The sequence below is a fragment of the Piliocolobus tephrosceles genome, chromosome 21 (assembly GCF_002776525.5).
Source record: "Piliocolobus tephrosceles isolate RC106 chromosome 21, ASM277652v3, whole genome shotgun sequence".
NCBI lineage: Eukaryota > Metazoa > Chordata > Mammalia > Primates > Cercopithecidae > Piliocolobus > Piliocolobus tephrosceles.
Genome location: NC_045454.1, coordinates 42,784,064 through 42,798,711, shown reverse-complemented (window position 1 = coordinate 42,798,711; position 14,648 = coordinate 42,784,064). Strand labels below are relative to the sequence as shown.

Sequence of the window (14,648 nt, the reverse complement as noted above, 5' to 3'; positions counted from 1 at the left end):
CTCAAGCCTGTAATCCCAGAACTTTGGGAGGCCGAGATGGGCGGATCACGAGGTCAGGAGATCGAGACCATCCTGGCTAACATGGTGAAACCCCATCTCTACTAAAAATACAAAAAACTAGCCGGGCGAGGTGGCGGGCGCCTGTAGTCCCAGCTACTCCGGAGGCTGAGGCAGGAGAATGGTGGGAACCCGGGAGGCGGAACTTGCAGTGAGCTGAGATCGCACCACTGCACTCCAGCCTGGGCGACAGAGCGAGACTCCGTCTCAAAAAAAAAAAAAAAAGAAAAGAAAACGTAATAGGCCAAAAGCTTAGGAAAGAGAAAAAATACTAGAGACAGAAAGGAGGACCTGGGAACAGGTGGGGACAGTGGGACAGAACCTGGACAGTCATAGATGGAGCTCTGGGGTGTGGGTGCCCAGACACTCTACCCTTTTTTTCTTTTGAGACGGGGTTTGGCTGTCACCCAGGCCAGAGTGCAGTGGTGGGATCATGGCTCACTGCAGCCTCAAATTCCTGGGTTTGAGTGATCCTTCCAGCCTCAGCCTCCCAAGTACCTGGGACTACAGGTGTGTGCCACCACGCCCAGCTAGTCTTTTTTTTTTTTTTTTGGTAGGGCCAGGGTCTCACTACATTTCCTCAGGCTGGTCTTGAACTCCTGGACTCAAGTGATCTTCCTGCCTCAGCCTCCCAAAGTGCTAGGATTAGAGGCGTGAGCTACAGCGCCCAGCCAGCTTAAGGATTTCTTTTGGAAAAAGGGCTCTGCAACATTAAAATAAAGACCTAAAAGTGAGGGCTGGGAACTAGAATTCTAGTCATTATCAATGCCCACCGATAATCAGAAACACTTGGAAAAACAGCTAACTCAACCTAACTCTTAGAACAACTGTGGGTGCTATGTCACAACCCTGTTTCAGGCAGAGCCTTCTAGAAGAGTCTGCGGCCTCGTGGAAGAATAGAGGCCTCCACTGACCTGTAGAACTTGTTGACCCGGATCTTGATGTCAGTCTCGTTGGGCCTGCCGTTGCTCTTCTTGGGACAGAAGATCTCTTTGATCCGGCCAATTCGGTAGGGCTCAGGGGCATCCAGGTTGCTGCCTTTGATGTAGTCGGAGTATTTTCGGTAGTGCTCTGGGTACAGGTCCTCATCCACAGGCTCCTTCCGTGGGCGTTTCACAGGACTGGACAGCTTGATGCTGCAGAGAAGCACCCACTTAGCATCAATGAACCTTCCACCTTGCAGTGGTCAGTCAGGCATGACTGACCTGTGACAATAGCCATTTAAAGTCAAACACCCGATGAATTAAGGTAGGTGTGTACTTTAAGAAATGATTTAGGCTGGGCATTGTGGCTCACGCCTGTAATCCCGGCACTTTGGGAGATCGAGGCAGGTGGACCACAAGGTCAGAAGTTCGAGACCAGCCTGGCCAACATAGTGAAGCCCTGTCTCTACTAAAAATACAAAAATTGGCCGGGCGCGGTGGTACACGCCTGTAATTCCAGCTACTCAGGAGGCTGAGGCAGGAGAATTACTTGAACCCAGGAGGCAGAGGTTGCAGTGAGCTGACATTGTGCCACTGCACTGAAGCCTGGGTGACAGAGCAAGACTCCATCTTGAAGAATAAAAAAATATTTAGCTGGAGATTCAGTCTCACGGTTTGAAGCATGCATTTACCCTCTGTGCATTACTGGCTACGGTGGTGGCCAACACTGCTCGAATACCCCAGGCTCCTGCCTCCCGACCACTTGGCATCTTGTGTTTCCTGGCATGTGACGTGAGCAGAAGTGACCTAAGAGCATGTCACTGCCTGGGGAATGTCCTGTGTGCTTTCCCTTGGGCTCAGAGACTGGCAACCCAGCTGCTGGGCTTCTGACTCCAGCAGCCCAGATATCCAAGGGACACAACAGGCGGAGTTCTCTGCTGACCTGTGATGGGCACCTCACGTGAGCAAGACAGTGGCTACTGTGGTTTTTGTTGAGACACTTTCACTCTGTCACCCAGGTTAGAGAGCAGTGGCATGATCTTGGCTCACTGCAACTCCTCCTCCCGGGTTCAAGCGATTCTCGTGCCTCGGCCTCCCAAGTAGCTGTGATTACAGGCACCCGCCACCATGCCCAGCTAACCCTGGCTAATCTATTTTTAGTAGAGACAGGTATGTTGGCCAGGCTGGTCTTGAACTCCTGACAGGCATGAGCCACCATGCCCTGTCCAGTTTCTGTGGTTTTAAGTCACTGTGATTTGGGGTTGTTGCTATGATACAACCTACGCTACCCTGACTAAGGCTCTGATCTAGAAGAGACACCGGAGAAGGCCAATCTAAGGCAACATGGGGGCCTGGGGCAATGGGAATGAGGCCTGACTAGTGTAGAAAAGCTGTTCTTTGGAGAGGGCCTGCCGTTAGGGGAAGGCGGCTGCCATGTTCTCCCCACTAGGCCTCCCAGGAGTCTGACGGGCCCCAAAGGCACCTCTGTGCTGAGTCTCCCACTCTGCCAGGAGCACCTGGCAAAAAATACTACAGGTAGGTGTCCCCTTCCAATCAAGGACAACCAGAGGGGGTAATGCACCCTAACTGTGCCAAAGCTGGAGGGACCCTATTTCTCCAGGTCTCATAATTCACACTAACTGAACTAAGGTAAGGGAGCTGGGGCTCTAGGGAAATGGAACTGTGAGCTGGGAAAGCATCTGGAAAATGTGGGCTGTGATTCCAACCACGCACTTATTCTTAGCAAAAACACAGAATGCATCAGTGTGGAAACGATCTGTGGCTTTAGGTTTTTCCTGGAAGAGCCTCGATCCTCCAACACAGATAAGTCATCTGATGTAATTCCCTCTTACCAAGAAGTAACTCATGTTCATTAAGCCTTTACTTTAAGCCAGGTACTGTACGGAGCACTTTCAACTCACTCAACCCTCTGAGCCCCAGCAGCCAAGATCCCACTCTCCCACTTCACAGCAGGGGACGGAGAGGAGGTGTCCTTGGGCAGAGGCAGAACTGGGGAGGGCCCCCAGCTGTCCCTTGTGCTTTAGCCATTAAGTTCTTTTTCGCTTTTTTTATTTTGAGACGGAGTCACACTCTGTCGCCCCGGCTGGAGTGCAGTGGCATGATCTTGGCTCACTGCAACCTCTGCCTCCCAGGTTCAAGTGATTCTCCTGTCTCTGCCTCCCGAGTAGCTGGGACTACAGGTGTGCACCACCACACCCGGCTAATTTTTGTATTTTTAGTAGAGACGAGGTTTCACCATGTTGGCCAGGCTGGTCTCGGACTCTTGACCTCAGATGATTCCCCGCTGCCTCAGCCTCCCAAAGCGCTGGGATTACAGGTGTAAGAAATCACACCTAGCCAAACCAGTGAGTTCTGACTTTTACAGTCAGCTTTGCTCTGCAATAGCATCACGGTCAGTCTACATTCCATGCTTTATGTTGTCTGTTTGCCACCTATGCTAACGTGACGGCTGGGATAACAGCTGGTGTGGAGGGGTTGGGGATGTCTGTGACGAGGGGGACACTACAAAGCCAGCCTGGCTTGGCCTGGAGCACCATGGCCCCGGCTGCTCCGAGGGGGCACTCACTTGAACGTGAAGGCCTCAGGGGGCAGGTACACGCCATCACCGACTCGGTATTGGATGCCGTTCTTGGTGGCTGAGTAGTAGAGGACCCGGCTGTCCAGGTCCTCGAGCTGCTCCAGGACCCTGGGGATTTCTTTTTGCCTCATCTCAGCCAGACGAGCACAGCTCGCACAGAACCTGAAGGAAACAAAGGGACAGAAGCGTAAGGCCCTGAGGTGGCCAGTGGTGGCCGCAGCAGCTACTGCCAGCTTAATCCAGAGACTCTGGCGACCAAGAGAAAACATTTGCAGATGCTAGAAGGAAGGAAGTGGCTTTCTTGTGCTTTGTGTTCACATTTTGAAGGCACTTATTTGAGACCAAAGCCCAGAGAGAATATAGCAAGAAAATCAAGTCACTTTTGAGTCATTGATACAAAAACCCTAAGATATCAACGAACAGAGTCTAGAATACGGTTAAGAACACACCAGCAAGAGTCCCGAGTGGCTCGGTGAGGAACTCAATCCAGCAGACTCTTACTGCTCTCTCTATAAAGGCTCAACAGGTATTTGAGGAAATTCAACATTATTCTTGACTAGTAAGCCCTTAAAGGAGACCTGAAGACAGCCTTAAAAATAGAGATCAAGGCCCAGCATGGTGGCTCATGTCTGTAATCCCAGCCCTTTGGGAGGCCAAGGCAGGAGGATCGCTTGAGTCCAGAAGTTTGAGACTAGCCTGGTCAACACAGTGAGACCCCGTTTCTACAAAAAAAAAAAATTTTTTTTTAATTAACCAGGCAGGGTGGTGCATGCCTGCAGTCCCAGCTACTCAGGAGGCTGAGGCAGGAAGATCACTTAAGCCCAGCAGGTCGAGGCTGCAGTGAGCTGTGACCACACAACTGCACTCCAGCCTGGGTGACAGAGTGAGACCCTGTCTCAAATAAATAAATAAATAAGTGAGGTTGGGTGATAATAAATAAATAAATGGGGTTGGGTGTGGTAGCTCATGTCTGTAATCCCAGCACTTTGCGAGCCTGAAGGGAGCAGATCACCTAAGGTCAGGAGTTCCAGACCAGCCTGGCCAATATGGTGAAACCCTGTCTCTACTAAAAATACAAAAATTAGTCGGGCATGGTAGCAGGCACTTGTAGTCTCAGCTACTTGGGAAGCTGAGGCAGAATTGCTTGAACCCAGGAGGCAGAGGTTGTAATGAGCCGAGATCGTGCCACTGCACTCCAGCCTGGGTGACAAGAGTGAAACTCCATCTCGAAAAAATAAAAATAAAATAAAATAAAAAAAAAAATGAAAATAGAGATCAAGCCGAAGCCAGCATGAGACTTATGGGAGAAGCACAGATACCCCCAGGGGAGCCCTTTTAGCCTCCCTGGGTCTCCCTGGTTGCCACCTGCTCCTCTGGGGGTGCTGGCTGCTGCTTTTAGTTGAAAAAAGTGAGGTACGGCGGTTAAAAAGAAGGCATGGGGCATTGGACATTAACAAATAAAAGCTGGCCAGGCACGGTGGCTCACGCCTGTAATCCTAGCACTCTGGGAGGCCAAGGCGGGCGGATCACCTGAGGTTGGGAGTTCGAGACCAGCCTGACCAACATGGAGAAACCCCGTTTCTACTAAAAATACAAAAAAATTAGTCAGGCATGGTGGCACATGCTTGTAGTCCCAGCTACTCGGGAGGCTGAGGCAGGAGAATCACTTGAACCCAGGAGGCGGCGGTTGCGGTGGGCCAAGATTAAGCCGTTGCACTCCAGCCTGGGCAACAAAAGTGAAACTCTGTCTCAAAAATAAAATAAAAAATAAAAGCTTCCCTCAAAGCAGTCACCAGTTAGAAAAGAATCGAATAAAAGGTCTCATTTACAGGAGAAAATATCTAAGAAACAGCCAAACACATGCCAAAGCTGGGCACACACTGAAGAACACACGGGAAGTCTTGAAATGGGAAGATGAACCCTGTTCCTGGGTAGAGAATCCTCTTACAAAGCCAATGCCAGGTCATCCACACACTTAAAGCAACTCCAGGCCATCTACACCCTTGAGCATCATCCATAGTCAGGCTGGCCTTTGGTGAGCAAGAAACACAAACTGGGGGGCCACTAGGGGAAGCCAACCAGATAGAAGCACACGGGAAACGGGAGCGGTGTGGGCTGAAAGTGCCTGTTGACCCCGAGCCTGGCCCCAGTGCTCACTTGTACTTGTTGTCCTCCGTTGGCTGGGTTTTTGGAGGGGACTCGAATCTCGCGTAGTCTTGATCGTACCACAGCTGGTAGAAGTAGGTCTTCCCGTCGTCCCCCTCCAGCAGGGACTCGGGATCCATGCCTCCCTTGGGAGATAAGAATGCGTGTCAGGCCAGGCGTGATGGCTCATGCCTGTAATCCCAGCACTATGGGAGGCCGAGGCAGGTGGATCACCTGGCCTCCCAGGCTGGTCAGGAGTTCGAGACCAGCCTGGCCAACATGGTGAAACCCCGTGTCTACTAAAAATACAAAAAAAAATTAGCCAGGTGTGGTGGCGGGTGCCTATAATCCCAGCTACTCGGGAGACTGAGGCAGGAGAATCACTTGAACCTGGGATGCAGAGGTTGCAGTGAGCTGAGATCATGCCATTGCACTCCAGCCTGAGCAACAAGAGCGAAATTACGTCTCAAAACAAAACAAAACAAAAAAACAAAAACACACACACACACACAATATAATACAAATAAAAACAAAACAGAACACACGTCAGCAGTTGACCCTCCATGGCAAGGCAGGGGCTCGCGAGGGGCACCAGGCACTCACCTCCATGGCCCAGTTTTCGGATGGGGATTTGTAGATGACTTTCACTTTGCTGTGGATATATGAAAGCTGCATGTCCTCACATTCATCCACCAAGAACAACTCCAGAGGGTCCGACGTGGCCCCGAGGACTGTGTCTGTCCCAGCGCAGAACCAGTGGGCGTGAAACATTTGCCCGTTGATGCTGTCCTCCCACAGAGCCGTGACCCTGGAATCAAGACGGGCATGGGGAGAAGTTCTGACCTGGCCAACAGATAAGTGACCGAGTCTGGGCAGCGGCACTCGTCCTTTTCGGTTTTCATCTAGGGCAAAAAGCTGCTGGTGCTCTTTTGGCAAAACAGGCATCTTATGAGATGAGAAAGTACGTGCAGAAGTCAAGCAAAAAGAAAGATGCAAACCTTGCTAGATACAGCGGTTTTGAGGAATCATCTGGAATAACAGAGACACAGTCCCCAACTTCCAGGGTTTCCGCATCAATGCACACCTTCTTATAGTAACTCTTCTTCCCGTCAGTCTGAAAATGAGAGCATATGTTCGGGGAGGATCATTTTGAGGGTCTTTCCTGGCCTTGACCTGCATGGTTCTCTGTTACTTAATGTAAGACATGACTCCATATCATCAAGAAGTCAATGAAGAGCTGCTGCTAAAGAGAACATCCTGTTCTACAAGGGCTTCAATAATAAAAAAGAAGAGAACATCCACCTTCCTCGGCCGGATGCTGTAGCCAAGGGAACTTGCGTCCCTCCCACTTCCGCTCTGCCACTTGGGTCCCAGGATTTGATTTTAACAGCATAGCCCCCAACACCTCACCATCGTCTGTAAGGCCACAGCCTGAACCCTGGCCCCTGTCCTGCCTGTCACCCCCTGGCTCAAGCCACTCCAACTGCAGGGGCCTCCTTCCTTCTCTCCAACAAGGTAAGCTGACTGCCACCTCAGTGCAGCTCTCCCCCAGGTGTTCGTGTGGCTAGGTCCTACCTTGACTTCTGCAAGGCCTCGTGGCCCCAGCCTCCTCCCAGCCCCCTACCCTGCAGAGGTACTCATGCCATGCAGCAGTACCCATGTCTGTCCTCCTGCAGGGGCTCAGCTACGGCCCAGGCAGCCAACAGGTGGCAAGCCTCATGCTTAAGTGAACTGACTGCATCTTTAATTTATGGACATCAGAGAAGCAACACAGAGGATACTCACTCCTTTCTCTCACACTGTGGTAAAGGAAATGACCCTCAGTGAAGCCGATGACCACAGAACAACTGGGAGGCCATCTGTTGGTGCCCCCAAAAGACCCACCCCACGCCAGAGGGGGCTGTGACAGCGCTCTTGAAAACAAGCTATGAGGGGCCAGGCACGGTGGCCCCCACCTATAATCCCAGCACTTTGGGAGGCTGAGGTAGGTGGATCACTTGAGGCTAGGAGTTTGAGAATGGTCTGGGTAATATGATGAAACCCCGTCTCTAATAAAAACACAAAAAAAGTTAGCCTGGCATGGTGGTGCATGCCTGTAACCTCAGCTACTCAGGAGGCTGGGGTAGGAGAATTGCTTGAACCTGGGAGGCAGAGGTTGCAGCGAGCTGAGATCATGTCACCACACTCCAGCCTGGGTGATAGAGCAAGACTCTGTCTCAAACAAAACAAAACAGAAAAACAAGCTATGAGGGCTCACCTGCCTGACGCCCCTAGAACTGTGTCAAATGCTCATTTTGACATTAGGAGAACTGAGCCTTGTGGCCACACAAAAATGCCTTGCTGGTACTGAGCCACAGAACATGGTCTCTTGGCCAGTCCTGCTCCTCTCAGGGGCAAACAGGCAGGTTTCTTGGTGCTGGGGCTCAGGTTGACCAAGAGGTCAGGTTGGCAAGATACTAGGGGAACCTGCTTATCGGGAACATGGCAGTGAGCCGAATGAGGGGCTCCAAGGGTTACCTTGACGGCTTCTCCAACCCAAGAGATGCGATTCTTGTTCTGTTTCTTTTTCTTCCCCTGGTGCATTTTTTTGGGTGACGGCATCTCTGGGATGTTATCATCGACTTCCTCATCGTCATCTGCCTCCTTCATGGCCATATTGGGACACCTGCAATGTCACTGGTTATACCTAAGGCCCCTTTTCTAAGTAAGACCAACCGAGGCTGTTTTCGTCCTAACAGGGACAGGCCCTGAGACAATGCCTAACGAAGGAATCCTGGTGCTGTCCCACACATGCGGGCCCTTCTCCACTGTGCATCCGCCACCAGCTGGCAAGTCCTTTGCCACAGGAGGAGGACTCAGCCGGACCTACCTCCGCTCTTGGCAAGCCTGCTTGCTCCGTCCACTGCCACCAAATTTAACCATGTCCTTGCAGGCTTTACATTTCCCACACTCAGGCTGCTGACACACCTAAAAAATGGTATTAAAAAGGCAAATCAGGGCCCGGCACAGTGGCTCATGCCTGTAATCCCAGCATTTCAGAAGGCCAAGGCAGGCAGATCACTTAAGGTCAGGAATTCCAGATCAGCCTGGCCAACGTGGTAAAACCCATCTCTACTAAAAATACAAAGATTAGCCAGGCATGGTAGGGTGTGCCTGTAATCGCAGCTACTTGGGAGGCTGAGGCAGGAGAATTGCTTGAACCTGGGAGGTGGAGACTGCAGCGAGCCAAGATCACACCACTGCATTCCAATCTGGACAAGAGTGAAACTCCATTGCAAAGAAAAAAAAAAAGGGGGAAATCACACAGCCCTTAGTAACAATGAGACAAATGATGAATTAAGACTTTTAGGTCTCAAAACATTTAAAAAACAAAACAAAAAAGGTGAATCGTGGCCAGGCACGGTGGCTCATGCCCGTAATCCCAGCACTTTGGGAGGCCAAGGTGGGTGGATCATGAGGTCAGGAGATTGAGACCATCCTGGCTAACATGGTGAAACCCCGTCTCTACTAAAAATACAAAAAAAATTAGCTGAGCGTGGTGGCGGGCGCCTGTAGTCCCAGCTACTTGGGAGGCTGAGGCCGGAGAATGACATGAATCCAGGAGGCAGAGTTTGCAGTGAGCCGTGGTCACGCCACTGCACTCCAGCCTGGGCGACTGGGCAAGATTCCATCTCAAAAAAAAAAAGGTGAATCACACAGCCCTTAGTGACAATCAAACAAACGGTGAATTAAGACTTTTAGGCTAGGCATGGTGGCTCATGCCTGAACCGGTATATTGGGAGGCTGAAGCAGATGTAGGTGGATCACTTGAGTCCAAGAGTTTAAGACCAGCCTGGGCAACATATTAAGACCCCTATCTCTACAAAAAATTAAAAATTCGCCAGGCGTGGTGACAAATTCCTGCAGTCCCAGCAACTCAGGATGCTAAGGAGGGAGGACTGCTTAAGTTCAGGCATTTAAGACCAGCCTAGGTAACATGGCAAAATGCCATCTACAATATGTTTTTTTTTTTTAATTATCTGGGCATGGTGGCATATACCTGTGGTCCCAGCTACTTGGGAGGATCACTTGAGCCCAGGAGGTTGAGAATGTAGTGAGCTACAGTCATGCCACTGCACTCCAGACTGGGTGACAGAGCAAGACCCATCTCAACAACAACAACAAAAAACAAGACTTTTAAAAATGTGCCTGTTTGGCCAGGTGCAGTGCCTCATGCCTCTAATTCCGGCAGTTTGGGAGGCTGAGACAGGAGGACCACTTGAAGCCAGGAGTTTGAGACCAGGCAAGGCAACACAGCAGGACCCTGTCTCTACAAAAAAAAAAAAAAAAATTCAACTTTATTAGAAGTATGGTGAGAGAAAAAATTCCCTTCCCATTCTCCAGATGGGCAAAGGTTAAGAAGCCAGAGAGGTGGTGTGAGGAAACAAGAACGCACACTACTCAAATAAGTTGATAGAACCATTTTGTTTTTTTTGTTTGTTTGTTTTGTTTTTTTTTTGAGACAGAGTCTTACTCTGTCACCCGGGCTGGAGTGCAGTGGCCGGATCTCAGCTCACTGCAAGCTCCGCCTCCCAGGTTCATGCCATTCTCCTGCCTCAGCCTCCCAAGTAGCTGGGACTACAGGCGCCCGCCACCTCGCCCGGCTAGTTTTTTGTATTTTTTAGTAGAGACGGGGTTTCACAGTGTTAGCCAGGATGGTCTTGATCTCATGACCTTGTGATCCGCCTGTCTCGGCCTCCCAAGGTGCTGGGATTACAGGCTTGAGCCACCGCGCCCGGCCAATAGAACCATTTTGGAGAGCAATCTTCTGGATCAAACTTAAGAATACACACCCACAGCCTAGCAACGCTATTTCTAAGCAGATACACTTACGAGAAGCTTTGCTCAAGGATGCTGCTTTATATTTATAATACTGAAGAGGTGCCTATCATTGAGAAGTTAGGATGTTCATTTAATGAAATACCACAGAATATTTAAAATGAAATAACTAGATCTACCTGTATCAACATATAACAGTTGCATCAATAAAAACAAAAGATTTTAGGGCTAGGCACAGTGGCTCACACCTGTAATCCCAGCACTTTGGGAGGCCAAGGTAGGCAGATCACTTGAGGTCAGGAATTCAAGACCAGCATGGCCAACATGGTGCAACCCCGTTTCTACTAAAAATACAAAAAAATTAGCTGGGTATGGTGGCAGGTGCCTATAATCCCAGCCACTTGGGAGGCTGAGGCAGGAGAACTGTTTGAACCCGGGAGGTGGAGGTTATGGTGAGCTGAGATCGTGCCACTGCACTCTAGCCTGGGTGACAAAGCGAGACTGTCTCAAAAAAATTAAAAAATTTTTTAGAAATTATAAAACATTGGACACACGTGTGTTAACCAAGAAACATAAAATAAAACCAAAGTAACAATGGTGACGACATGCAGGCTCCTGTTAAAGGATGCCAGCGGGGATCAAAGGCAAAGCCCTGAAGCCAGTGTTTATCCAAAAGAAAGTCAGGTAATACGTATCAAAATATACCTGGTCTTTGGGTCATACGACTAGGAGGTTGGTTCCTCCTGAGTGAAGTAAACATGTATTTTCAAAACTCACAGAAAGGAAGGCCTCCTAAGGACCTCAAATCTAAGTTGGACAAAGTGCCCACTTAGATGTGAATACTCCCTTAGCACTCCAACGGGGGACTTCAGACAGTGAGATGCAGGCACAGCAGAGTCACCCAGAAGCCAGGTTCGTCAGTTAAGGACTGTGGCATTATCAGCAAAGCACCCAAGCACGCCTCTGTGGACATCTGTCCTATTGATGTTCAATGAAGCATGCAGGGTCCTCCTAGACCACTAACTAATTTCTGTCTCAGGGGTCACATTGGAGCAGCCAGAGTCTTAAGCCACAGAGAGAAAGATGGAGCAGTCCTCAGATCAGGCCAGAAGCTGGGTCACCTCAGGGGAGCGGGAGCCCCCACAGGCGAGGTTACCTCGCACACGCCACATCGCCGGCGCTTAAAGGCGTTCTCCTTGTCTTCTCTGTCATCCTTTTCAATTTGCTCTGCGAAGAAAGTGTCGAAGATCTGGTAGACCAACTTGGTGGTAGTGGCTTTCGTGGGTCCCCTGTCCTTCTCCCTGGTAGAATGCCTGATGGTCTGCCGCCTCGCCTGGGCTCGCCTACGGGAGAGGGTCCAGCATCTCAGAGGACTGGACAGAGGATCGGGACCATGCTCTAACCTCCCCAGTCTCCAGTCTTCACTCTCGTCCCCGCTGCATCCTTACCTCTGTCCCAGTGTGACCCCAGCCAGCTTGATCAGGTCCCGCATGCAGGGCGTCAGGAAGATGGGCTGCTCGTCACTGTCCCCAGCCTCGTCATAACTCTCCACCTGCTCCACCACAAACTGCGCGTGTCGCAGGAGGGAGTCCTCCGTGAAGCGGTTCAAGTTGAGGCCAGAAGGAGGAACCGTGGTCTTGAAAGAGAACAAGTTTTTCTCATGCTTAAGCCAAACTGGCCTAAATCCAACTGAAGAACAGTGTCTGCTGGTTCTGAAGGCAAGTTTCCGGTGGGAATCCCAGATGCTGAGGCCCCTCGATCTCTTACCTCGATCTTGTTGATCAGGTCCTCGTAGGTCGAGTCGGAATTGCTCTGCAGGAACTCCACCACAATCTTGCTGATGTAGATCTTCTCCTGCATCAGCCCAAATATGGGTGCATACTCCGGGCTGGGATCCATCAGAATGTATTCGGCAAACGCTGGGGTGAACGGAGCAGGTGTGAAAAAGGGGTTGGAATCTGATGGCACCTCCGGTGGCCACAGGGCAGGGAGGAGTCTACCAAACTCACCCAGCAGTCTAAAAGTCATCCTGTACCCAAATGTCAGAAACACAGGGCACAACACATCATAGCTGGCTTGTTCTGAAGAAGCCTGTCTGAGTCAGCCAGAGCAGAGCGCGAAGACTAGCTGAGTAGGCCTTCATTTAGCTCATCTCTGGTTTTTGGAATTCAGTCTGGGTTTGGGTTGCAACAGTAAGACCTGCTTTTTTTGGGGGGGCTGGAGGGAGGAGGATGGAGTCTTGCTCCATTGCCCAGGCTGGAGTGCAGTGGCGTGATCTCAGCTCACTGCAACCTCTGCCTCCTGGATTCACGTGACTCTCCTGCCATAGCCTCCCACGTAGCTGGGATTACAGGTGTGCACCATCACACATGGCTATTTTTTGTGTTTTGGGTAGACGGGGTTTCACCATGTTGGCCAGGCTTAGCGAATTCCTGGCCTCAAGTGATCCCCCTACCTCAGCCTCCCAAAGTGCTGGGATTACAGGTGTGAGCCACCACATCCCGCCAAGACCTGCTCTTACAACTGGAGAGTCAGTTCCAGAGCTGGTCATAACTAACACAAGAGGCTACCCAACTGAACCTGCTAAGGTTCCCACAGTCACATGGCCTTCTGCAAGCCTGCTAAGAATTCCCACCAGAGCCCCACCAGCCCCCAGGAAGGAGAACATGAAGGCCCCCTTTCAGACCCCCGGCCAGCCTATGATGGGCCACACACTTACAGGTGCTGAAGCCGATGAGGGCCTTTTCACCTCCGTCAAAGCCAGTGATCCACCATTCATTTATGGGGCCAAGATTTTTGCCATTAACACCACCTAGAGCAGAAAAAGGAAATGGACCAAGGGCTCTGACTCACATCCCAAACCCAGGAGGGCTAAGAGGTGCTCCAAGCGCCCAGCTCAGCAGACATCCCATCAGCCAGGTCGGGTGCTCCTCAGTCACCACAGTGACTTGGCCTACAGCTCTTCCCAGAACAAAGTCTCATGCCCCAACTTTAAGAGGCAGCAGCTCCAGCTGAATATTGCTTTATAAGTATATTTCTATTTATACGTATATATAAGTATGTGTGCATGTGTATATGTATAAATACGTGTGTGTGTATATATGTGTATATGTATATGTACACACACACACATATTTACAATTTTTTTAATAGAGGCAGGCTCTTGCTATGTTGCCCAGGCTGGTCTCAAACTCCTGAGCTCAAGTGATCCTCTGGCCTCAGACCCCCAAAGTGCTAGGATTATAAATGTGAACCACCCTGCCTGGCTGTTTTTAAAGTGTGCCCCAAACAATCCTGGACTCCTCCTTACCTTCAAGAGATGGGTCATCATCATAGATTGGTTTTGCTGAACCGGAAAAGAAGAGTTCGATATTCTTCTCAATGAGGCCGGTGTCGATGGGACACAGGTGGCCGTGCTTACAGTACACGCTGGACAGGAAACAAAGCACACGCTTACCAGCTAAGCCATGAAGGTGGGTCTTGGTGCAGACTTCAGATCAGGCACGAAGCAACGAGACAATGTACAAGTCCGACACTCTTTTTTTGTTTTTGAGACAGTCTTGCTCTATCCCCTAGGCTGGAGTGCAATGGCATGATCTTGGCTCACTGCAACCTATCCGCCTCCCGGGTTCAAGTAATTCTCCTGTCTCAGTCTCCCGAGTAGCTGGGATTACAGGCCTGCACCACCATGCCCAGCTAATTTTTGTATTTTTGGTAGAGACGGTGTTTCACTACGTTGGCCAGGCTAGTCTTGAACTCCTGACCTCCAGTGATCTATCTGCCTGGGCCTCCCAAAATGCTGGGATTACAGGCTGAGCCACCACGCCCAGCCCCAACATTCATTTTTTTGGTTGCGGGAACACTAAATTAAGACAGTGTTCTAGGCCGGGCGCGGTGGCTCAAGCCTGTAATCCCAGCACTTTGGGAGGCCGAGACGGGTGGATCACAAGGTCAGGAGATCGAGACCATCCTGGCTAACACGGTGAAACCCCGTCTCTACTAAAAAATACAAAAAACCAACCGGGCGAAGTGGTGGGCGCCTGTAGTCCCAGCTACTCCGGAGGCTGAGGCAGGAGAATGGCGTAAACCCGGGAGGCGGAGCTTGC

The 14,648-nt window shown here is 50.6% G+C and overlaps 1 protein-coding gene across 3 annotated transcripts in view; it reads right to left on the bottom strand.

Moving 5' to 3' along the window:
• Positions 1–14,648, bottom strand: part of DNMT1 (DNA methyltransferase 1) — a 62,432-nt gene that overhangs the window by 9,954 nt on the left and 37,830 nt on the right. For all 3 annotated transcript variants that reach the window (XM_023194244.2, XM_023194246.2, XM_023194245.3), the window contains exons 17-28: positions 13,853–13,971; positions 13,262–13,354; positions 12,310–12,461; positions 11,991–12,178; positions 11,699–11,885; positions 8,594–8,691; positions 8,242–8,389; positions 6,723–6,838; positions 6,328–6,532; positions 5,737–5,870; positions 3,568–3,741; positions 972–1,193 (exon numbers count right to left, since the gene is read on the bottom strand). In XM_023194244.2, the coding sequence (XP_023050012.1) occupies positions 972–1,193; positions 3,568–3,741; positions 5,737–5,870; positions 6,328–6,532; positions 6,723–6,838; positions 8,242–8,389; positions 8,594–8,691; positions 11,699–11,885; positions 11,991–12,178; positions 12,310–12,461; positions 13,262–13,354; positions 13,853–13,971 (1,836 nt within the window). The remainder of the gene's footprint in view (positions 1–971; positions 1,194–3,567; positions 3,742–5,736; positions 5,871–6,327; positions 6,533–6,722; positions 6,839–8,241; positions 8,390–8,593; positions 8,692–11,698; positions 11,886–11,990; positions 12,179–12,309; positions 12,462–13,261; positions 13,355–13,852; positions 13,972–14,648) is intronic.